This window comes from Sus scrofa, chromosome 11 (assembly GCF_000003025.6).
Source record: "Sus scrofa isolate TJ Tabasco breed Duroc chromosome 11, Sscrofa11.1, whole genome shotgun sequence".
NCBI lineage: Eukaryota > Metazoa > Chordata > Mammalia > Artiodactyla > Suidae > Sus > Sus scrofa.
Window position 1 is genome coordinate 7,885,532 of NC_010453.5, and position 23,359 is coordinate 7,908,890.

The window sequence follows — 23,359 nt, forward strand, 5'->3', positions numbered from 1 at the left end:
GCCTGGTGTGAGATCCCTGAGAGTGGGTGGGAAAGGCGGCCTGTCCCTGAGTCTCTCTTCTCTGTGTTCTTATCACCCTACCACCAAAAAAAAGGTTGGGGGGGGATGAGACTGCAGAGCAGTTGTGTTCCAGAGTCAGTGTTGCTCTTGAGAAACGAATTCATGATGAATAGTTGAGGGAAGTGCCTCATGTAGCGACCTGCAGAGATGCAGCATGCTCGTGAATCACAGACTTGAGAAACACTGAGATTTACATGACCCACTACAAGTATTTAATCCTTGGGAGTTCCCTGGAGGCCTGTGGTTAAGAACCCAGCATTGTCACGGCTGTGGTTCGGGTTCCATCCCTGGCCTAGGAACTTCCACGTGCTGTGGGCACAGCCAAAACATTTAATCCAAAGTTGGCCATGGGAGAACTTTTAAAGGAACGCTCATGAATACCATGAGGGAAGCTGGGGTTTAATGTGTGTGACTTGCAAGGCTCTAGATTAGAAGAAATGGTAGAAGAACCTGATAAAGCATCGGTGAGTAACAGAAGTTCTTAAAACATGGAAAAACTAGGCTTTCTTAACATCAACCTTTGTCTCCACTATAAAAAAAAAATTTCTAGATTTTATTTTCCTATGAAATCTTTCTTTTTCCCCCATCCTTAGAGCAGCCATCGTTGGCGGCATTTTCTGAGCAGCTCATGGTATATTCTCAATGCGCTTTGTAAGCTCTCACTGTGGACACATGACAGAGCAGCGTCACAGCCAGAGCTTTAAACAAATAGACACATGGGACCCTAGACTGTGTGTGAGGGAAGCTGAGCACTGTGGGGCGTCGTGATCCCTCCTCCTGCCGGACAGGGACCTCGCCTCTGCTTCAGCAGTGCCTTTTCTGGCCGTCAGTAATTGCAGACATACCAAGTACCTCTGAAAAGATGCGACAGCTCTTTGATTCTCAGGGGGGAGCAGACCCTCCCGAACCTGCTGCCCCACCCACCGGGGAGAGGCTGCCCCACTGGCAGGGGCTTCTGAACACAGGCTTCTGAACCCCGTTTCTCAGTTCCTCCTATTTCCAGTAACGTACGGTGTTCAGTTCTTTGCTAAAACATCTATTTCTTCGAATAAATCTCCTGAGCGCACCTCTGCATGATTTCTGTACAGTATTGATGCCGTAACCAGTAGAGTGTGAGAACGGTCACAGGTTCACTCTGAAAGCACCCCCGAATTAACTGCCCCTCTCTCTTCTGTTCCCTCTGGGATCTCAGCATCTCCAGGCTGCAGCGCCTGCTGAGCTGTTACGACGCCAGCGAGCCCCTGGTTCTGGGAGAGCGCTACGGCTACGGCCTGGGCACCGGCGGCTACAGCTACGTCACAGGAGGAGGAGGGTAACTATGAGCAGGGCGTTCTGCAGGTGCCCCCGGGGTTACATTTGGGTTCCTCGGGTGCAGAGGGGGGTCTGTGGCCATGGGAGCTACACTGAGAGCTCTGTAAACGGAAGCTGTTCCCCTCATAGAAAAGTGAACACTTAATTTGCCACATATGAAAAGAACCGACGGTAAAGAATGTTTTACTCCTTTTAAGAGACAGTATATAAATGTATGTCACAGTACTTGGTAGAAGTGTCCTTGTGGGAGTTCCCTTGTGGCTCAGCAGGCTAAGGACCTGGTGCTGTCGCTGCGGCAGCTCTGGTTGCTGCTGGGGCATGGGTTTGATCTCTGGCCTGGGAACGTCCTCATGCTGTGGGCTTGGCCAAAAATAACAGGAAAAAGGAGAAAGAAATGCCCCTGTAGTGTGATTGCTTCTAGGCAGCCAGTTAGTTTCGATCGTTTAAATGAAAAAAATTTTGGATGTAGATTTTAATTTCAGAAAATAAGTCATCAGACTTTCACATTATCCAGTGCTTATATATCACATTTGGGAAAAGAGTGGTATAGAAGTTGAGACTTCAGCAATGAAGTGATATTTGTGTGGGATTTATAGGGTCTAAATAACAGTTGAAAATCTCTGTAAATAAGCATGTGTCTCATCTCTCATGGGGAAAGATTTTGATTTGATTTATAGGAGTTAATCAGTTGAGCAGGTCTGGTCTGTTATTTGCAGTTGGGGTGTTGAGGGAGAATCTTGTTATCCACGACAGTAACCTAAGTTCATTCAACAGGTTTTTGTTCAGTGCTCACTGTGAGCTGGGCCTCTTTGGGGCCTGGGTTACTGGCTCCTGAAGGCCAGGGCTTCATATTGTTACTTTGCAGCCCCTCCGTTAGAACCCTTTCTGCTGCAGCACCTGCCACGGCGGGATCCTGTTCGGGGCGTTCTGGTTTGGTGTGGCCCGTTCAGTGGTGACTGTAACTCGGCTCTGGAGGTGGGCCTTCCGCAGTGAGAGCCAGGCCTGGGCAGGGGCACTGATCTTGGCTGATCCACCCGAGGCCATTGGCAGCTGGAGGCGGGGCCCACGCGGGCCTGTGGGAGGACACGACCGTGCAAAGCCAGGCAGCACTGAGCTCATCACAGAAAGGGCCCAGCTCCCGACAGCCTTGTGGTTATGCAGTTAGTTTCCCGCAGGAGGTGCTGGAGCCCACTAAGCCAGAACTTCCCCTCTTTGCAAGGGGCCCTGTTGTTTGTGCATGGGTTTCTCCCCTCCGAAGCACCAAGGTGTTAGGGTACCGGGACTCAGAGGGACAGCCCGGCCTCAGGGTCGCCTCCACCCCCAAAGAGACTCACCGAAACCACCTCTGGTCCTCTCCCGCCCCTGCTCGGGGCCTGCGCTGCCTTCGCTTTGCTAGTACTGTGACCTTGTCCTGCTTTTGGCATCTGACTAGGCGACAGTCATTCAGATTTCAGCAGGAGTCACTTGACCTGGATCAGGCCTCCGTTTTCAGCACCTGTAGTTGGTCTCATCCCCAGATGCCAGGTGCTCCCGAGGCTGCTGGGCTCTCTCGGGCGGGTCCTTCCTTCCACCCTCCCGCCCCCAGACTCACTTGGCCTCTGAGAGCTGCCACCCTTGCTGCTCGCCCGGGATGGGCTTCTCCCTGGAAATGGGCTCGTCTTCACTTCCCATCGTCCATCTCTTGAGTAGCCCCACAGGCTAATGTGGGTTTTACTTGGATTTTTCTTTGCGTTACCAGCAGAGTGAAAGTCCTTTCGTAACCTCGAATTGCCGGAAGGCTCAAGTCCAAATGCCTCATAGAGGCTTACCAGGCCGCTCCAGAGCTTGGCACATGCTGTTTTACCATTTTAGGCTCATTTCTCTGCACCCTGGTCTTCCAGGATTCATGCCCAACTTGTTTCAGTTTCAGTTTTTAAACTCTTCTCTCCGGATAAGGCGCCTGCTGGTCACTACACAGTACTGTTCACCACCTTTGTGCCTCTGTCGCCTGGCTGGTCCTCCTCCTTTTGGGCTGGATATCGCCACCATTTCTTTCTGGAAACCTGCGGCCTCGTCCAGCCCCCGAGATCTGGGTTCGATGCCTTTGTGATATACTTTCATCGCACAGTATGCAAGTCATTATCATTTAATTGCCTATTGACTTTCTTATTTTCCACCTAAATTATGAGGTGTTTGAAAGCAGCACCCACATCTCACTTTTCATTACACCCTCACTTCCTAGCATGGGGACTCAGGTTTTACAGGTTACAAGGAATAAATGGATAAACAGAGGCATCAACACCAGTGTTGATCTTTACATAACATGGACCAATGTAATATTCTGTTCTCAACAGCACTTTTTTTTTTTTTTTCTGGAGCCGCACCAAAGCATATGGAGGCTAGGGGTCTAATCAGAGCTGTAGCCGCTGGCCTATACCACAGCCACAGCAACACAGGATCCGAGCCGTGTCTGTGGCCTACACCACAGCTCACAGCAATACCAGATCCTCAACGCACTGAGCGGGGCCAGGGATCGAACCCGCAACCAGTCGGATTCGTTAACCACTGCGCCATGACGGGAACTCCGAGAGAGGACCTTTGATGAAAGTTGTAGATAGAATCGTTTCTCTGGTATCACAGGAGACTTTTCTGATGATTCAGCTTAAGAACCAGAATGGGGAGTCCCTGCTGTGGTTCAGTGGGCTAAGAATCCGACTATAGTGGCTTGGGTTGCTGAGGATGTGTGGGTTCAATCCCCAGCCCAACCTAGTGGGTTATAGGCTCCATTGTTGCTGCAGCTGTGGTGTAAGTCACAGCTGTGGCTTGGCTTCAGTCCCTGACCTGGGAACTTCCATATGCTTCAGGTGTGGCCCTTAAAAAAAAAAAAAAAAAGTGCCTATGTGGTTTTATAAACAGCAGGTCAGGCTCAATTAATGGCTTGTAAAATCAATGAATGGATCATAACTATCATTTAAAAATAATTAAATAGAGACAAGAATAAAATAGGAATATCAGTGCATCACATGTATGAAGGGTAAGTATTATTACCTGATGTTTTTCAGTGTAATACACGTAGCAAATGGTTGCATATGAACTGTGTTTTCTCACTGTGGTTTATAGTCAATTAAGTTTTTGAAAATCGTTGCCTTAAATCATTCCTCTTAAGCCCCACTTAGCAGAGATAACCGAGAGGGGCGGACTCCGGGGATTAATGTGTAGATATTCTGTATTGTGAGACCTTTGCCCTGTGTGAATCCAAGTCTGTTTTCCCTTTGTTGCTTATGCTTGCCAAGTTGGAGTAGTTGGAGGCAACTGGTTCAAAAACTGCTTTGGTTTTTTGAAAATACTCGTGTAGGGTGGCGTAGGAAGCTGTGGTAGGGATGTCCTTGGTCTTGGAATGTCGCCCAGGGAGACCGCCAGGCCCTGTCCATCCGCGAGGCACCCTGGAGGGGGCGGGCTGATGGCGCTGCCCAAACTCAGCCTCGGTCCACCGGTGCCGAATAAAAACGAGGATGGAGTTTTGGGTGAAGGAGAAAAAAAGAGCTTTTATTGCTTTGCCAGGCTAAGGGGGCCATAGCAAGCTCATGCCTTAGAGACTGTGCCCCCTTTGGGGAAGAACTGCAGGGAGTTCTATAGTCTAAAAGAAAAACGGTTTCAGATAAGATTCAGGGTTGGGGCAGACATGCATTCTTCTTTATATTGTGGAACCCTAGTCATCAAAGCTGGCATCAGGAGATTGTGGCGTGGGCCCGGCCGTGGGCTTCTGGGTTATTGCCTAGAATAACAGTACTTGTGAAAAGGGCGTGGGGGTTTTTTTTTGTTTTGTTTTTTTGGTCTTTCTGCCTTTTCTCGGGCCTCTCCCATGGAATATGGAGGTTCCCAGGCTAGGGGTCAGATCAGAGCTGCAGCTGCCGGCCTACGCCAGAGCCACAGCAACGTGGGATCCGAGCTGCGTCTGCAGCTTACACCACAGCTCACGGCAACACTGGATCCTTAACCCACTGAGCGAGGCCAGGGATCGAACCCGCAACCTCCTGATTCCTAGTCAGATTCGTTAACCACTGAGCCACGATGGGAACTCCCAAAAGGGCGTGTTGATCAGGAATGAGAACAAACTAGGGAAGTCCCTGGAAAACATCATGTGCTAGTTAGTGATCTTTAACCCGCAGGCAGCTGTGCTTGGGGGACCCCAGCTTGAGCTCACAGGTGATTGGGTTTAGGGCACAGTCAAACGAGGGAGGAACACAAGGCAGGCTCCCAGCTGTTCAGTTTTAAAGTGTTCATTTCTAGAAGAAGCCAAAGGACTCTACCTTTTCCCTGAGGTGTGTGAGATGCTTCCATCATTACCTGTATCCCTTGAGGGGGAACCAGGACCCTGCCCCAGGGCTGTACTGTTGCTGCTTGACGGCTCCTCCCTGGTCTCTGGCTCCCCTCCCTTCCCTGATCAGCCACGGCCTGAACCTGCCCATCGGAGCTCAGGGAAGGGCATGAAGGCTGAATGAGGCCCATCTCCTACAAACAAGAAATGGGGGCCCAGAAAGGCTTTGGTGCCTGCAAGCCCCCAGGGCCCTGCTCGGTTTCAGTTTCTGATGCACTTTTCCTGTACATGTTCCTGAGTTGCAGGTATGCCCTAGGCAAGTCCCTGCTTGCCATTTTTTTTATTTTTAAAATCAGTGTATTGTCTATTAAAGGAAACCATATTATTATTAGTCTTATAGCATTTCAGCATCTTTTTAGTGTTTCAAAGTTGGCAGAACAGATAGGACGACATAAGGGGTCATTTTCCATTTTGGCAGGTAGAGCTGCCAAATGAAAGGCCTGCCTGTTCCTTTTTTGGTTCTGGGGGATGCTGGCAGAAGAACAAAAGAAGCATCTTTATTCAAATAGGGTTTAAGAGGATGAGATGCCAGCTGTGACGGGGACAGTTACCCATGAAATTGTCCTTGGTGGGGCATCAGACAGACATCGTAAGGGAAACATCCATTGACCATCGACCCACGTCCCCTTGACTCAGGCGCTTTCCTGGGGTCGCTGGTGGGGCAGGGGCAAGGCCCGGGGGCACTGGCGGACACCGGGCTTTCTAGGTGGGGCAGTTCCTGGTGAATCTTCCAACTCGCACTTCTCCCTTTGGTGTGGTTTGCAGGCACATTCTCCTCCTGTGCAGTCATGTTCCTCGTGTGACCTCACAGAGCTGCTGCTGCTTGTCCGGTCATGTTCCCTCGAGTCTTCTGACAGCTTAGCATGGGCAGGGCCTGTCTTTGGTGTTGCTGGGTCACCTGCCCACGTCTCTGGTGTGCGCTGTGCTGCGGGGAACAGGGCCCCCCGCCCCCCAAGCAGGCACATCTGCTATCCCCCGGGGGCTCAAGCTCTGTCCTCTTTCCCTTCTGAGTAGACTGACCCATAGAACTCCCCTCCCTCGGGCAGGCGGGCTTGCGGAGGCGGCTTTGCTCTCACTTGATGGACGAGCCATCTTTTATCAAGGGCTCACTATGTGTGAGACCCTGTGTTTGGCTGTGGGAACATAGCGATCAATCTTAGATGGTTTTGCCTCCAGGAACGTCACTGCTTGTTGGGAATGAACTTGTGAACCACATCCGTCCCTCCAGCCCCATCAGCTGCAGGGCTCTTGAGGACGTGAGACCAGCCATTACCACCCGAGGGCCAGAAGGGAAGCCAGAACTCAGCCTGTGTTTTAAAAAGAGGAGAACTTACGCAGGAACTTGGTACCGAAATACTGGAGAGGGCCAGAGGAGTAAGAGGGAGGTGGTGGCTTTGCTCAGAGCTCAGTAACCATAGGACAATGTGCTGTTGCCCCCGAGGCGGAAGGAGCAGAGGGAGCTCGTTCCTGGAGCCGTGGGTGCAATCGGGTTAACGGTACTGCATCCGGGCTGACCCGGGACGGGCTCCCACCGTGGCTTTTGGGGCTGTCACGGACGCTCTGCCACCCTGTGCCCGCTCTGCTGGAGCCCGTGGCTGCCCCTCGCCCGTCACCTGCCTCTGCCATGGGGTCGCCAGAGCCAGAAACAGCCCCTCTGCGTGTTGTGCTCCTCGCTGTCAGCTGGCGGGGAGCCTGGAAACGCTGTTGTAAGGTTCCCCGCCTCCTGCTGTGCTGAGCTGAGCAGAGGCAGGGGCTCCAGTGCCCCCGAAAGCACACAGCTGACCAGGTCCGGCGGCACCTTAGCTCTCCTTGGGGCAACTCAATCGCCCTCCCTCCCTGTCTCTCTCTTAAAATGACCTTGAGGAAGCTTCCGAGGATTGGAATCGCTTCGACCACGCGTGCTTTCTCAATTAGATTTGCCCTCATGGTCGGTCGTCAGCCGTGTGGGCCCATCCACGCTGCGAGTGCGGTGCTGGCAGGTTTGGTTCCCGACGCCATCAAGAGTGTGTGAACTTGAGACCTGGTCTGATTTTCCAGTGACACTCTAGAAAAAGGACACTGCCTGGCATTTGTTGGTAAGATACGTAGTGGGATCAGATTGCCTATTAGCTAGTACGCGTCTCTTAAAAGTGGCTTTCCTTTCACAGAAGCATTTTCTTCCGAATAACTACTGAATTAAACGCCGCTGACACCAGGCTCGTCTTCGTCAGGCACGTGGCCCTGACCCTTCCCCGCTCAGGTGACCGGTGGCGAGGCGCTGCTCTCACCATCTTCTGTGTCTCCCCCAGAATGGTCTTCAGCCGAGAGGCCATCAGGAGACTTCTCGCCAGCAAGTGTCGCTGCTACCGCAACGACGCGCCCGACGACATGGTCCTGGGGATGTGCTTCAGCGGCTTGGGGATCCCGGTGACACACAGCCCTCTCTTCCATCAGGTGCGACGAGTGTTTGGCTCCCACCTCGGGGTGGGGGGGCTTCCTTCTCACTGAAGGGTCCTACCTCTTGCGCGTCACCTCCTCTTGGGAAGAATCTTAGGCTCTATGTGGACAGGCTCCAGGGGGACATCCTTAACAGAGCTCTTTGTCCAGAGGGTTGTGCCAGGTACAGCATGAAGATGGAAGGCAGAAACATCTAGAAAGCGAAATGGTGTTTGACCAGCATCCTTACATACAGGACAGGTAAAACCTTTTTTCTTCCTTTTGAGTTAAAAAAAAAAAGAATGGGTGGCATTTCGGTGTCACCAGATGCTTTGTGGAAATAGACAAGACCAGCCTAATACTGTCCTGTGACCCCCAAGTACATGTGACCCCCCACGGTCCTCGGTCTTCATGAAGGGCTGCCTTTTTATCGGGCTTTCTGCCCTTTGGTTGCTATTAGACTGGGTGGCTAAACGTGGTAAAATTTCACGTAGTATCTGAGTAAGTGTGTACGCCGGGGTCAGAGAAGAAATGAGCTGCTGATCACCAGGGTGTTTGGTGCGAGTAGCGTCACCCACCGTCCTGCCCTGTGGTGGAAGAAAGGAATCCTCGTGCCTTATTTTCAGAAGCTTCTTTCTTAAGTGATCAGGTCAGTGAATGTTGTGATGTTGTGAGAGTGAGAGTAGGTACGTTTGCGCTAAAAATAACACACAGCCCATAGCTATCGGATGCTCTTCTTCAACTCAGAGCTTTTTAAATTTGAAATATTTGAGGGCACGTGTATTTTAAGTGCCTTTCCTTATACTGAAAATGGACCCTTCATGCTTGATTTAGTAACCAGCAGCAAACGCTGTCGTCGCTGTGTAGAAAATGAGGCAGGACAGGAACAGCACTCTAGGCGATCCCGTGAACAAGGCACAGAAAGCATGTGCATTATTAAGAATGCATTTCTGCATTTTGAGAGCCACAGGAAGAATGAAAAAGCCCTTTATGTTTTGTGTGAGGAGCCTCCGTCTTGGTGCCCGTCAGAAGGTATCTGGCCACCCTTTAAGGCGGTGAGTGTGCTGCTGGGATGGCTTAGAAGTTGTTCTCTCACCTTCCTTCCCGCTCTGTTTCGTGACGGTTCATTCACAGAAAAGAAAGGCAATGAAAACCGTGGCTGCATCAGGGAGGCAGCTTATCACTGGTATTATCACAGTCTTAGATTTTTTATAGCAGCCCTTTTTGGAAGAATACATGAGTGAATTAAATGATAAGGACAAAAGAAAGAAGAAAAATAATCCTTAGGTAAAGTCCTTTGAAGATAGCGTGAAAATAAAAAAGACTTTGTTGTGTTTCCTATACTTGAAAACTTGGTTTTGCTCATTCACCTAATACATTTTAAACCTTTCTGATGCTGGAAAGCCTGCTGCAGACCTGTCCTCGCCAGCAGATGCTGCTTTATCTTCATTCTTAAGCCTCTTTCAGGAGCGCTGACTCTGACTGGCACAGCGCTTTTTCCCTTTGTGAGGTTTGAGCACTGGTCCAAACAGTGTGTGTGTTCCATGTTGAGAAAGACAGGAACTCTGGGATTCCTGATGAGTCAGTGGTAGAGCGGCCATTTGGAAACAAGCTCAGATACAAACTCGCCTGGGCCACATCTATGCTCTTTTTAGTCAGGGAAGGGTACTGTGAAATCATAGGTTTGGACCAAGGCCTCGGGGAACGTCTAGTGTGGCCCTCTGTTAAAACAGAGACTCCATGGGCGTTCCCGTCGTGGCTCAGCGGTGACGAACCTGACTAGGATCCATGAGGACACGGGTTTGATCCCTGGCCTTGCTCGGTGGGTGAAGGCTCTGGCGTTTCCGTGAGCTGTGGTGTACGTCTCAGATGCGGCTTGGATCCTGTGTGGCTGGGGCTGTGGTGTAGGCTGGAAACTATAGCTCTGATTCAGCCCCTAGCCTGGAAATCTCCATCTGCCGTGGGTGCGGCCCTAAAAAGACAAAAACGAAAAAACAGTCTAGGGCATGTGGTTTTATATTATATGACACTAGTGGTATGGCAGCATGCAATGGCCAGTGAATCAATCCTCTGCCCGAAATTGTCAAAATGACCATTTTAGGCATCTGGAAGTCAACCAAAAAGCACTGAAAAGCATTAATTCCTGAAAAACTTCTGTAGTTCTGGGTCAGAGCAGCCCAGTCTGAGGCCTCCTGAGGCCTTTCTGCCTGAACCTCCGCACTGATGCCCCTTCCATCCCAGCTTGGGTGGAAAGAGCAGGAGTGGCTTCATCCGTCTGGGACCGGCTAGGAAAAAACAACAGGTTTGTTGTCCGAGGGGTGGACTTGATTTGTGGGAGAGATGAAAACCCACAGATATGTCAGCTAAAATTGTCAAACTTGGGTAAGAAACAGGGAAAACCGGAGTTCCCGTCATGGCTCAGTGGTAACAAACCTGACTAGCATCCATTAGGACGCAGGTTCGATCTCTGGTCTTGCTCAGTGGGTGAAGGATCTGGCATTGCCGTGAGCTGTGGTGTAGGACACAGGTAGGGCTCAGATCTGGCGTTGCTGTGGCTGTGGTGTAGGCCAGCAGCTACAGCCCCAATTCCACCCCTAGCCTGGGACCCTCCATATGCTTGGGTGCAGCCTTAAAAAAAAAAAAAAAAAAAAAAAGGAAACAGCAATTATGACTATTGTTGAGTTTATAACATAGATAACTGCTTTATATATGATGACAGTAGCACGAAGGCTGGGGAAGGAAGGGGAGCTTTATTGGGGCAAGGCCTATTTTGTTGAATTAAGTCAGTATTATTAACCTGATAAGTCAAAGGTGTATGTTATCCCTAGAGAAACCTTTAAGAAAATAACTTTATTGATATTCTAGCTATATTTTAAAAGAAATTTAAATGTACACTAAACGATTTTAACAAAATTGTGGCACTAGAGGAGGAACGGATGGACAAAAGGACATAGGTATGAAAACAATGGCATATAAAATGGCAAATAGCTGATGAAAATAAGCTATATCAGGTGTTAAATATGAATGGACTAAGTACCTCAGTCAAAGGGCAGAGATTGTCAGACGGGTAAAAAGCATGATTTTTCTATATCTTGTCTATAAGAGTCAGGTATATGTTAGATCCATGGGCACAAATAGGCTGAATTTGAAAGGCTGGGAAAAGATAACCGTGCAAACAGTTGATCATAGAGAGGAATTTAATGGTACAGCCACTATGGCGAACAGTATGGAGGTTCCTTAAAAAACTAAAAATGAGAGTTAGCATATGATCCTTCACTCTTGATCTGGGCTTATATGATCCTTCAGCCCTGTTCTGGGCATGTATCCAGAGAACACTCGAATTTGAGGAGCGAGAGGCACTCCACGGCCCACGGCAGCACTATTTACAACAGCCGAGACATGGAAGCCACCTTCTGCCCATTGACAGATGAGTGGATAAAACATGTGGTGTACTCACATACTGCAGTGTCCCACAACCGTAAAAATGAGGGACTCGGAGTTCCCGTCGTGGCTCAGTGGTTAACGAATCCAACTAGGAACCATGAGGATGCGGGTTTGATCCCTGGCCTCACTCAGTGGGTTAAGGATCCGGCGTTGCCATGAGCTGCGGCATAGGTCACGGATGCGGCTCGGATCTGGTGTTGCTGTGGCTGTGGTGCAGGCCGGTGGCTAATCTCTGATTAGACCCCTAGCCTGGGACCCTCCATATGCCGTGGGTGTGGCCCTAGAAAAGACCAAAAAAAAAAAAAAAAAACCAATGATGTAATGCCATTTGCAGCACCATGGACAGACCCAGAAATGATCATATTAAGACAGACAAGGACAAAAATCATATGATACCACTTATATGTGGAACATAAACTTATTTACAAAACACAAATAGATTCACAACATGGAAAAAACAAACTTAACGGTTACCAAAGGGGATGGGGGCGGGGCAGGGGTGATAAATTAGGAATTTGGGGTTAATGTATAGACACTGCTGTGTATAAAACAGGTAACAAGGATCTACTTACGGCTCAGGGAACTGCATTCAGTACCTTATAATAACCTATAATGGAAAAGAATCTGAAAAAATTGTATGTATAACTGAATCACTGCACTTGTACACCTGAAAACAACACAACACTAAATTAACTATACTTCAGTTTTTTAAATAAAAGTACACCATTGCAAACAGTTTATCATAGTTTGAGTGGCTATAGTAATATTTAACACAACAGATTTTAAGAGCAGAAATATTACTAGAGAGAAAGTGGGACATCTCATGACAAAAGATCAATACATCAAGAAAATAAAACAGCTAACAGATTTTCAATTCCATGAAACATAAATGAACAGAATTGAAAAGAGGAAAAGACAAATATTAACTACTTGCCCTGCTTGTCACATACAGACTCTTTCACCTGACGGTGACAGAAGGAACATTCTTTTCAGGTGCACATGGAACATTCTCCTGGTTTGACAACACGCCAAGTCATAAAACAAGCCTCAGTAAACTAAAGGATGGAAAACGCACACAGTATACCTCCCAGAACAATGGAATGAAATGAGAAATCAATGGAGAAAAAAAAAAAGCCCAGGGAATTCTCCCAATATTTGGAAATTAAACAACACACTTTTACATAACCCATAGGTCAAAAGAAATTATAAGGAAAATTAGAAAATACCTTGAATTTGAATGAAAATGAAAACATATTACCAAAAAGTTTGCGGTTATATAGTGATGAGAAGCAAATTAGTAGTTTTAAACATGTTAGAAATGAAAGATATTAAATAAGTGTCTACATTGAGAAGCAAAAATAATATCAAATCAAATCTGAATGATGGGATAAAAGAATTATTAAAGATTAGAGCACACATCGATGAAATAGAAATCATCCAAAAATGATTTTCAAGAGATTAAGTAGTTTGGTAAACCTTTAGGTAGTCTTTTTTTTTTTTTTTTTTTTGGCTGTGTCTGGGGGCCTGTGGAAGTTCCCAGGCCAGGGATCAAACCTGTGCTGCAGCAGTGATAATGCTGGATCCTTAACCTGCTGAGCCACAAGGAAACTCCAATCTCTAGCTAGCTCGATCAAGAGAAAAAGAAGATAAATTACCAAAATCAGAAATGAAAGTGGGGCATCATTATATATCTTACCAAAATTATGCAAACAGATAATTTAAATAAAATGGAGAAATGTCTAGAATTAGTTGCATGCAGAACTTACCAGGTCAGGGACTGAACCTGTGCCACAGCAGTAACAATGCCAGATCCTTAACCTGCTGAGCCACCAGGGAACTCCACAGAAACACTTTTAAAGTAAGCCTGTTTCTCAAAAAGAAATAGAAAATGTATCTAAACTTATATGTGTGGATAACATTGAATGAAAGATGTGAGACTGCCTTCCAAACACACACGTATATGTGTTTTAGAGCTGTACCTGCAGCGTTCGGGAGTTCCCAGGCTAGAGGTCCAATGGGAGTTGCAGCTGCCAACCTAGGGCGCAGCCACAGCAACGCCAGATCCGAGCTGCATCTGGGACCTACACTGCAGCTCATGGCAAAGCCAGACCCTTACTTAACCCACTGATCTAGGCCAGGGATCAAACCCACATCCTCATGGATACTAATCAGATTTGTGACCACTGAGCCACAACAGGAACGCCTGTGAGGCCAACATTAACATTATGTCAGAGATGCACCCTGTACCCCTAGAGCGAGCACCAAGAAAATTACTAAATAATACAGCTAAGAAACTAACAAAGGGATTAAAATGGTACCTCCCAAAAGTAAACGGTAAGCCAATGTCAGTCTTGAACGTAGATGCAAATATCCTTAATAAAACATTAGCGCAGTGAATCTAGCAGTATATTAATAGGGACCTATGACACGATCAGGTGGGGTTTATTATAGGAATGCAGTTTACCATCCAAAAATCAGTTACTGTTATATATGAGTATAAAAATGGATAAAAACCACAGTTGTTTCAGTAGACGCATGAAAAAGTATTTGACAAAATACATCACCCTTTTATGATAAAAGGCAAACAGAAAAAAAACCACTCAGCAGAATGGAAGAGAATTTCCTCAAGCTGTTCAAATGCATCCACAAACAAGACGGGGAACAAGGCAGACACGGCCGGTCTCACCTCTTTGACGCACCTTTGTGTTCAGAGGTTCTTCCCAGCGCGTTCAGGCAGAAAAGACAGACAAGGTTACAGATTGGAAAGGAGGAAGTGACGTTGTCTTTATCTGCAGAGAACATGATTATGTCCGTAGAAAATTCTAAGAATTTGGCAGATACTACTAAGAGAAATCAAGATCTAAATAAATGAAAAGATGTCATATTTATGGATAGAAAGACTCAATACTGCTAAATATCCTAGTTTTTCCAGTTGGTTTTTTTTTTTTTTTTTTTTTTTGGCCGCACCCTTGGCATGTGCAAGTTGCCAGGCCAGAGCTGCTGCAGTGACAATGCTTGATCCTTAACCCACAGAGCCTCAAGGGAACTCCCCCATTGATTTTTTTATTATTCATTTTAAATTGTACTTAATTCATTTAAAATTTTATTCTGAATGCTCACATGAAGTGTTTTGGATCAGAGACAGATTTTAAATTCAGTACCTCATAGTAAATAACATCTCCCCCCCCCCTCCACTGCCCCTTTGACCTAGTTTTTACCTCTCGGGCGCATGCGATGAGGGCCAGGTCAGTCAGCCTGCACAAGCGAACACACACACCCAGAGGCCAGGACGAGGAACGGGTGTGTTCTCTGCTGACAAAGGTGAAGGAGAGCCACTCGCTCCCTCCTTCCTCCAGCCCCTGGACATGTTAGTGCTGCCCGAGGACCTCATTCCTCCTCGAAATGTGAATGCCACCCTAGGCGACAGTGAGCAGGTCTTCCTGGCACTTTGGGGCTTCACCTAGGGACCTAATGCAGGGATATAATCAGTGACCTTCTCCAAGAGAGAAGGAAGTTTTACTCTCATTTTGTTCTGAGCAGTTAGACATGGCTACAGGTCTAATTCTCATGGAATGTGAGATGTTTCTAGTCAGATAAGGCTGTTTTTTTTTCTTTTTACAGGAACCTAGACATTCAGGGAAATTTTCTCTCTGTATTGCCCCAAATTGATCTGTAGATTCAGTGCTGCCCATATCAAAAACACAGCTGTCTTCTTTCCAAAAATTGACAAGTTGATCCTAAGATTTACATGGAAATAAGTTTTTAAAAAGCTCAAAATTGGAGGATTTACACTTACATGATTTCAGAACTTATTAGAAACCTACAGTAGTCGAGCTAGTGTGAAATTAGTATAAAGATGTGTATCAAAGGAACGGGCTAGAGATCCCAGACATAAACACTCCCACTTACGGTGAACTGAACTTCAACAACGATGCCAAGGCCGTTCAGGGGGAAAGGGACCAGGGGTGCTGGAACAGTTAAGCCTACAGACAAAAAGCGAACTGAGAGCCTCGCCTCACACTGTACACACAAATCAACTCAAATGGACCACAGTGCAGAGCTAGGAGCTGAAGTTACAAACGGGGATGACTCGCTGTGACCTCAGTCTAGGGGACAATCTCCTACGGCATCAAAGGCGTGGTCCATAAAAGGAAAAACTCATACATTTAAATTTATGTGAATTAAAAACCTTTGCTCTTCCGGAGTCCCGCTGTGACACAGTGGGATAAGAATTAGCTTGCTGCAGAGGTGTGGGTTCGTTCCCTGGCCTGCCAGTGGGTGAAAGGACCCAGCATTGCCACAGCTGCGGCGTACGTCACAACTGCAAGCTGGATTCAGTCTTGCCTGGGAACTCCCATGTGCTGTGGGAGCTGCCCTAAACAACAAAAACCACCTTTGCTCTTCAAAAAATGTCATTAGGAGGAGTTCCCATCGTGGCTCAGTGGTTAACGTAATCCGACTAGGAACCATGAGGTTGTGGCTTCGAACCCTGGCCTGTCTCAGTGGGTTAAGGATCCGGCGTTGCCGTGAGCTGTGGTGTAGGCCGGTGGCTACAGCTCTGATTCGACCCCTAGCCTGGGAACCTTCATATGCCATGGGTGCAGTCCTAGAAGAGACAAAAAAAAAAAAAAAAAAAAAAAAATCATTAAGAAAGTGAAAAAAAAAAAGTACAGGGCCAGTGACACAATGGCTAAGGTATCCACTATGGATCAGAAGGTAGTAAAAAGAAAAAGTCATCACTGGGGAAGTGTTTGCTGATGACACATGTGATAAAGGCTGTGTAACAGCCGTCTTCAACTGCAGAAGGAAACAAACCACTCCGTGTAAAATGGGCAAAGATTTGAGTAGACACTTTACTGAAGAAGAGACAGGGAAGGCTGATGAGCACATGAAAAGATGCTCAGTGTCATTAGTCCTTAAGGACGTGGCAACTAGAATCGCTACAAGGTGCCACTACCATCGGCCAGACCGGCTCTGAGCAAACAGAGCAGACCAGCTGTTGACAAGGACGTGGCAAAACTGGCTCTCCTGCACTGCTGGTGGGGATATAAAATATGGTCCCTTCGGGACCGTTGTGGCTATTTTCGAAGGTAAACACACGTGCAGTAGGAAGGTCATGGCGTAAACGTCCTGCCGGCCTTCTCAAGCTCGTGTGAGCCCCTCCTCGTGAGTGTGGGTCTGTGGAAAATGGCAAAGGGGATGGGATGGTCCTTCCGTAACGAGCCCGCAGAGGACCGCGATGTCTGCCTTGCTCACCGACTCAGCTGCCCTCATGGTTGTGTGTTTTGATGAGCTTGGCTGGATGTGGGGCCAGCAAGTACAGGGAGGTTGCCAGTGGGTCTTTCCCTTGTTGAGCCTTCAGATGACACCGCAACCCTGGGCTGATCTCTTGATACAACCTGCTAGAGACTAAGTGGCAGAGCTCACAGTCACGTGGCACCACGCTGGCTGTGTGTGCTTTGCACAGTGGATCTGCACAGCACAGCGCAGTGCTGCTCGGCAGTGGAAGGAATGCACTCCTGAAAGACACCCCAACACCGAGGGAAGGGAGCCAGACCCACAACCTCATATTCTGATTCCAGGGATAAGAAGTTTCTAGGAAAGCAGATACTGTAGGGTCAAATCAGTGGTGGTCTCGCTCTGCAAATCGAGGCGCGACCGACTGCAAATGCATGCAAGGGAATTCGGGGGTCGGGGCATGGCCGTGGTATCTTAAGACCAGATTTGTGGTTGCTGAACTCTGGAAATTTGCTAAAGTTCTTGAAGTTATCATCCACACCACTGCCATGTGTGAATTGTGCCTGGTATGTAAATCATACCTCCAAACAGCTGTGGAAAAAAGTGTCTAAGAAAATAGCAATTTTGTTACATGGTTCAGCATGCTGCAATATTTATAGATGGTAAAGTAAGGTTTATATTTTGCCCACTCCCTGTCCTCATGCAGCTTCAGGCCCCCCGTCTTTCGTCTTTCGGGGACACAGCTTGCCACATACACACACACACACCACACACACACACACACACCCTCCAGCCCGGTTGCTAAGCCCCCTTCCTTGCCCCGACCCTACCTGTTCGGTTTTTCCTTGGGCACTGTGGGCACAGGAGCTGATCGGTAGGGGCTGTGTAGACTTCACACCCGCCTCTCTGGATGCTTTTACATTCCGAGTTCTGTTCCTCCCGTGACTTCACTTAGCAGAACCGATGAGCACATGTGATGCTTCAAAAGCCAGCTCTTCACCTGGATAGATGACTCCTCTGAGATGCGGTTGATCACTTCTGGAATCTGCATTAACAGAGGGATAGATGTCATGGGTTTATTTTTCCCTGTTAAAGGTATTTGTATCTCCAACAGTTAATTTTTTTAAGTCTGAAAAACAAGCAGTGATTTATTTCCACCACTTTTATTTTTTCTTCTGAGACCACTGTGTGGTTACCTGAGAACTGAATGGAGAGTCTGTTGCTCCTGGGTTTTCTTCCCTGCCGGAACCTCTCAGAGGCCTTGCACCGACACATAACCCATGGATCCCCTCAGCTCACATTCAGAATGTTCCCAACTCAGATTTTATTCTACTCTGTATTTCTGGTCTCTGTCTCACTGTATGTCCCTTACAAAGGCATGGATTTTCAACACAGACGTTTTAAAGGACAGGACAGCGGCCTTGATGAAGGCTCCTGCTCTCCATCACTTTGAAGGCTTCCGCACAGATACTACTGTTTGGCCCTCGGCTGAGCCGTGTAACTGTGCTACCCCTGGGTAATGCCTCCCAGAGGCCAGGGCTGAGGTGCCAGCCCACAGCATGGCAGACCAAAGGCAGGCTGGGGCCCTGGCAGGACCCAGGTCTAGGAACTGGCACTGCTCTCATTCCCACTCCAACGTTTGTGAGTCATGTCACCCCAAGAAAGTGACAGCTTCCACGAACTCTGGCCTCCTCATCCGTAAGTCGGGGTCGCCCCAGGATATTCTGCCCATCCTGCAAGGTTGTTTCAAGGACTGAGATAAAATTTCATGAGTTTTAAATTTTTCATTTATTAGATTCTGTAAACCACGTAAGAGAATTTAAGTACTCATATCAAGAATTTAGGCAGATGATAATAAAATAGTAACCTAGAGAAGACCAGTTTTTAAACTATCTAGTTTTACTAAAGTCTAGACTGTTGAGCAACCCAGTGGGTTAGTCTGCGGCCCCCTGGGCTCGGTAAGTCTGCAAACAAGGAAAGCACTGAGAGAAGGGGGGTGCTCTGCTTATTCGGGGAACCACAACATATCTGCTTGCAGTTTCCTTCCCTGCCCTGTGGGTTATTTCTTCAGTCTCGTTGTTTTAGGCTATATCTGAGTCTCCTTAAATGTTTTAAGTTCTAGAGAATTTTGAAATGATGGTTATGTGAAAACGTCTGGGGCCCTCTGGCCAAGTGGGTTACTCAGCATTTCCACCGGCACTTCTGGAAGCAGGCGGGCGCGCGTGGGCAGGGGCTCTGAGGTCCCGGACGCCCCTCCGCGGTGAGCTCCAGCTTCGTCCTGCCGGGCTGAGGCCGCGCTCCACGGCTCCACGTCAGAGCCGCGGGCCGGCAGCGGGAGCCCCGGAGCCCCGTGCCTCACCGCGCCGTGTACACGCGCGCGCACACCCACGCCCAGAGTTTCCTGAGCCCTAGGAAGTAACGGCTTTTCAGCCTTTTTACCGAGCTCGTCATAGTCACGTAAGTGACCTGCCAAGGACAGCTCTTCACAGGTACTACCTTGGCCGAGGCGCCCGAACACAGCGGCAGAGAGCGATGCGCGCGGGACACGGGGCGGGTGGGCGGGCGGGCGATCGCAGACGCAGGAGCAGAGCGCCTGCCGCCCGAGGCGGGGTTTTAGGGCAAAGGCGCTTCCCTCCGGGCTGGTTTCCCATAACCAGCCACAGAGGCTGCGGGCAAGCGGGTTTCTCCCGCAGGCGAGGGCTGTGCGGCCGCGGCGCTGCCCCTGCCGAATGAGCCAGCACCCCCTGCTCTCCCCGCAGGCCCGGCCCGTGGACTACCCTCAGGACTACCTGTCCCACCAGGTCCCCATATCCTTCCACAAGCACTGGAACATCGACCCCGTGCGCGTCTACTTCACCTGGCTGGCACCCCGGGAGCAAGGCGGAGCCGGGCAGGAGACGCCCAAGGGTGGGCGGGAGGAGTTGTGACCCTGCGCACGTGGGACACGTGCGTCGCGAGCTTCCTGACCTCAGGTCGAGACGATCATCTGGTAATTTTTGAGTTGAAGGGAAGGAGTCGTAGGAAAAACATTGCTTTTTCCGTGAGAAATCACTTGCTTTTGCATTACGCAGTTATTGTAACACACAGTGACTCCTGTGTGTTTTTCAAGCTGTGAAACAGCAGCTTTATTTTTGTCACAGAAAAATAAACAGGGAACCAGAAGTCTCCTTCCTGTTCTCTCTGTTCATTATTGTGGAAGTTTCAGTCGAGCATGAGGCTGGAGAGACGTGACTGTCATTTTATATATATACACACGGAAGCAGAACAGGAGGGCTGCTGACGTGGGTATTACATTGGGGTGCACTTTTAAACTAGATTATCAATGATGAAAATTATTTCCCCGTGACGCAGCGAGAATATTGCTGTGTTAAGGATCATTGACGAAATGTCATAAAAGTCTAGCAATGAAAAAATCCCCCGCAGTCTGTAATCAGGGTTGTTATATTTTATCTATCTTTGTGTTTGTGCCTCATAAAAAGAGAAAAAGAATTCTTTTGCTAGCACTTTCTGCTGCTTTAGAGGTTCATCTGTGCTGTTTCTCCCCGAAGCCCCATCTTTATGACCTACTTGTAACACAGAAGTGTAGCTGCTGCAGCCAGAAAACTGTTCTCAGCATTTAAGAAACAACCTTGCTGAATTTTATTCAAGGCACTGAGCTCTGTGTAGGTCTCAGGAAGTGAATTGCTTTCACCGTGTGTTTTTCTCTTATTTTTATTTCTCTGTTACGTAAGGACCCTCTCCTGACTCAGCAGAGACCCCTCAGTGTACCTGGAAGCCCCAGTAGGAGGACTGCATGGTGCCTGGGCAGTTCCCAGGGTTCTTAAAAACTGAATTTGAAAACAGTGTTTTGAAACAGCTCTCATGTCCAAGTCATATCTTTAATATATAGTAATTTTATACATTATTAATTGTAAAGAATACTCTGTACCTTAACATTTTAATTATATAATTCAGTTTTCTAAAGGTGTTTGCATAAAATTTGATTTTGATATGTCTTAAACTGATTTTGGTAAAGTACTTTCCTCTTTTTTAAAATAAAAATTGTTCTTCATTAACTTGGCTTGTATTTTTTTACAGCCAAACAGGGTTTTAAAGTCATGCCTCCAAGAGTACCCAAGGGTTTTTTGTTTTTTTTTAAATAATACAGTTGTCTTGTACCTTATATAGGACTGATTTCCAAAATGATGCCATAGTATCTGCCATTTCCCAAACCAGCAAATACCAGGACTGGAGTGTTTTCAGGGATGACTGGATACACGGGGGATTCATTCTTGTGGAAGCAGAGTTTGTGGCCCACGGACGGGCTGGGGATGACGGGCTGGATGGGAGGCGCGTGAGGTTTTCTAGATGCAGCCCAGCAGCTGCCGATGACACTGGTATCGTCTTGATTACTGGCATTGTCAGTCACCTTCTTGTCACCTGGAATAATCTGTCCAGAGGGCCTGGCTGCCTGTCTGATGGAGAAGAGTCTTCTGTCCTGCTCCTGCCTCCCACTGCCACACTCAGAGATTATTTGAGCGGCTCCTACTGGCGTCTGTGGTGAAGATCTGCATCAGGCTTGCCCTGTGCTGTGATGGGCAGGGCCTTCGACGGATGCCAGGGCACCTGCTCTGGTACCTCTGGGGTTCTGGGAGTTATACTACATTCACCTTTGGGAACTATGTAAACCTAGTCACAAATAAAAGATCTTTGCCTACGTTTCTCTCTCTCTTTTTTTTTTTTTGTCTTTTTAGGGCCACACCCACAGCATATGGAGGGTCCCAGGCTAAGGGCTGAATCGGAGCTGCAGCTGCTGGCCTGAGCCACAGCAATGCAGGATCCCTGCCACATCTGCAACCTGCACTGCAGCTCATGGCAGTGTCAGGTCCTTAACTCACCAAGCAAGGCCAGGGACCAAACCTGCATCCTCATGGATACTAGTCGGATTCTTAACCCACTGAGCCACAGTGGGAGCTTCCGCCTTGCCTAAGTTTCTAATTCTCAAATGTATTTCTCAGATGTAAGGTGGGAGTGGGAGGGCCATGGGGAAAAGGAATTAATGCAATCAGAAAAAAATTGGCAGCTCATTAAAACCAGTTTTCAGAAAGAGAAATTGACCCAAACCTACCCGTTTAAGAGAAAACCATCAGACACTGAAGGTGTATTTATACAAAGGCTCTAAAACCATTATCTATTATATAATGAATTGGATATATTTTGGAACTGATTCCCTTAGAGTTCATATCTTAAGAACTAGTTTTAAATCTGAATTTTCCTGGACAGATACTGTTCTATTCATATTTTTTGTTCTGTTTTTAAGGGCTACACCTGTGGCATATGGAAGTTCTCAGGCTTGGGGTTGAATCAGAGCTGCAGCTGCCAGCCTATGCCATAGCCACAGCCAGCCACAGTAATGCCAGATCCAAGCTGTGTCTGCAACCTACACCACAGCTCATGGCAATGCTGGATCCTTTCACCCACTGAGCGAGGCCAGGGATCAAACCCGCATCCTCATGGAAACTAGTTGGGTTCTTAACTTGCTGAGCCACAAAAGGAACTCCTTTGTCTTTTAAATAGGCATTTACTTCATAGGCAGAAGACCTAAATAAACATTTCTCCAAAGAAGACATACAGATGGCCAGTAGATACATGAAAGGATGCTCAACATTGCTAATTATTAGAGAAATGCACATCAAAACTACCATGAGGTACCACCCCATAGTGGTCAGAATGGCCATTAATAGTAACTGTGCAAATAACAAATGCTGGAGAGTGTGGAAAAAAGGGACCCCTTCTATACTGCTGGTGGGAATGTAAGCTGGTACAAGCGCTATGGAAAACCGTACAGTGGTTCCGCAGAGGACGAAACAGAATGATTGTAAGATCCAACAATTCGACTCCTGGGCATAGATCCAGACACATGCACCCCTATGTCCACAGCAGCACTATTCACAATAGCCAAGACATGGAAACAACCTAAATGTCCCACAACAGATGAATGGATTAAGAAAATGTGGTTCATAAACACGATGGAATACCTCTCAGCCATTAAAAAAAAGCAATGAAATAATGCTATTTGCAACAACATGGATGCAACTAGAGATTCTCATACTAAGTGAAGTAATTCAGAAAGAGAAAGACAAATACCGTATGATATCACTTATATGTGGAATCTAAAAAATGGCACAGATGAACCTATCTACAAAACAGAAACAGACTCACAGACATGGAGAACAGACGTGTGGTTGCCAAGGGGGAGGGGGAAGGAGTGGGAAGAACTGGGAGTATGGGGTTAGCAGATGCAAGCGATTCGATTTAGAATTTTGGATGGGCCTGGGTCCTATTGTATAGCACCAGGAACAATATCCAGTGTCCTTGGATAGACTATGATGGAAAATAATATTAAAAAAATATATGTATGTGTTTAACCGAATCACTTTGCTGTACAGCAGAAATTGGCACATTATAAATCAAGTGTATTTAAAAACAGGAATTTACGTAGAATGGCTGTTATTTTTACTGGGGGTGTCAACGTCAAGGAGGTAACAGGTGGAA

At 47.6% G+C, this 23,359-nt stretch overlaps 1 protein-coding gene across 2 annotated transcripts in view; it reads left to right on the forward strand.

The window, feature by feature from the left end:
* B3GLCT (beta 3-glucosyltransferase) overlaps nucleotides 1-21,521 on the forward strand; it is a 114,893-nt gene extending 93,372 nt beyond the window's left edge. For both annotated transcript variants that reach the window (XM_021065554.1, XM_021065553.1), the window contains exons 13-15: nucleotides 1,253-1,372; nucleotides 8,017-8,161; nucleotides 19,585-21,521. In XM_021065554.1, the coding sequence (XP_020921213.1) occupies nucleotides 1,253-1,372; nucleotides 8,017-8,161; nucleotides 19,585-19,752 (433 nt within the window). In that variant the 3' untranslated portion in view covers nucleotides 19,753-21,521. The remainder of the gene's footprint in view (nucleotides 1-1,252; nucleotides 1,373-8,016; nucleotides 8,162-19,584) is intronic.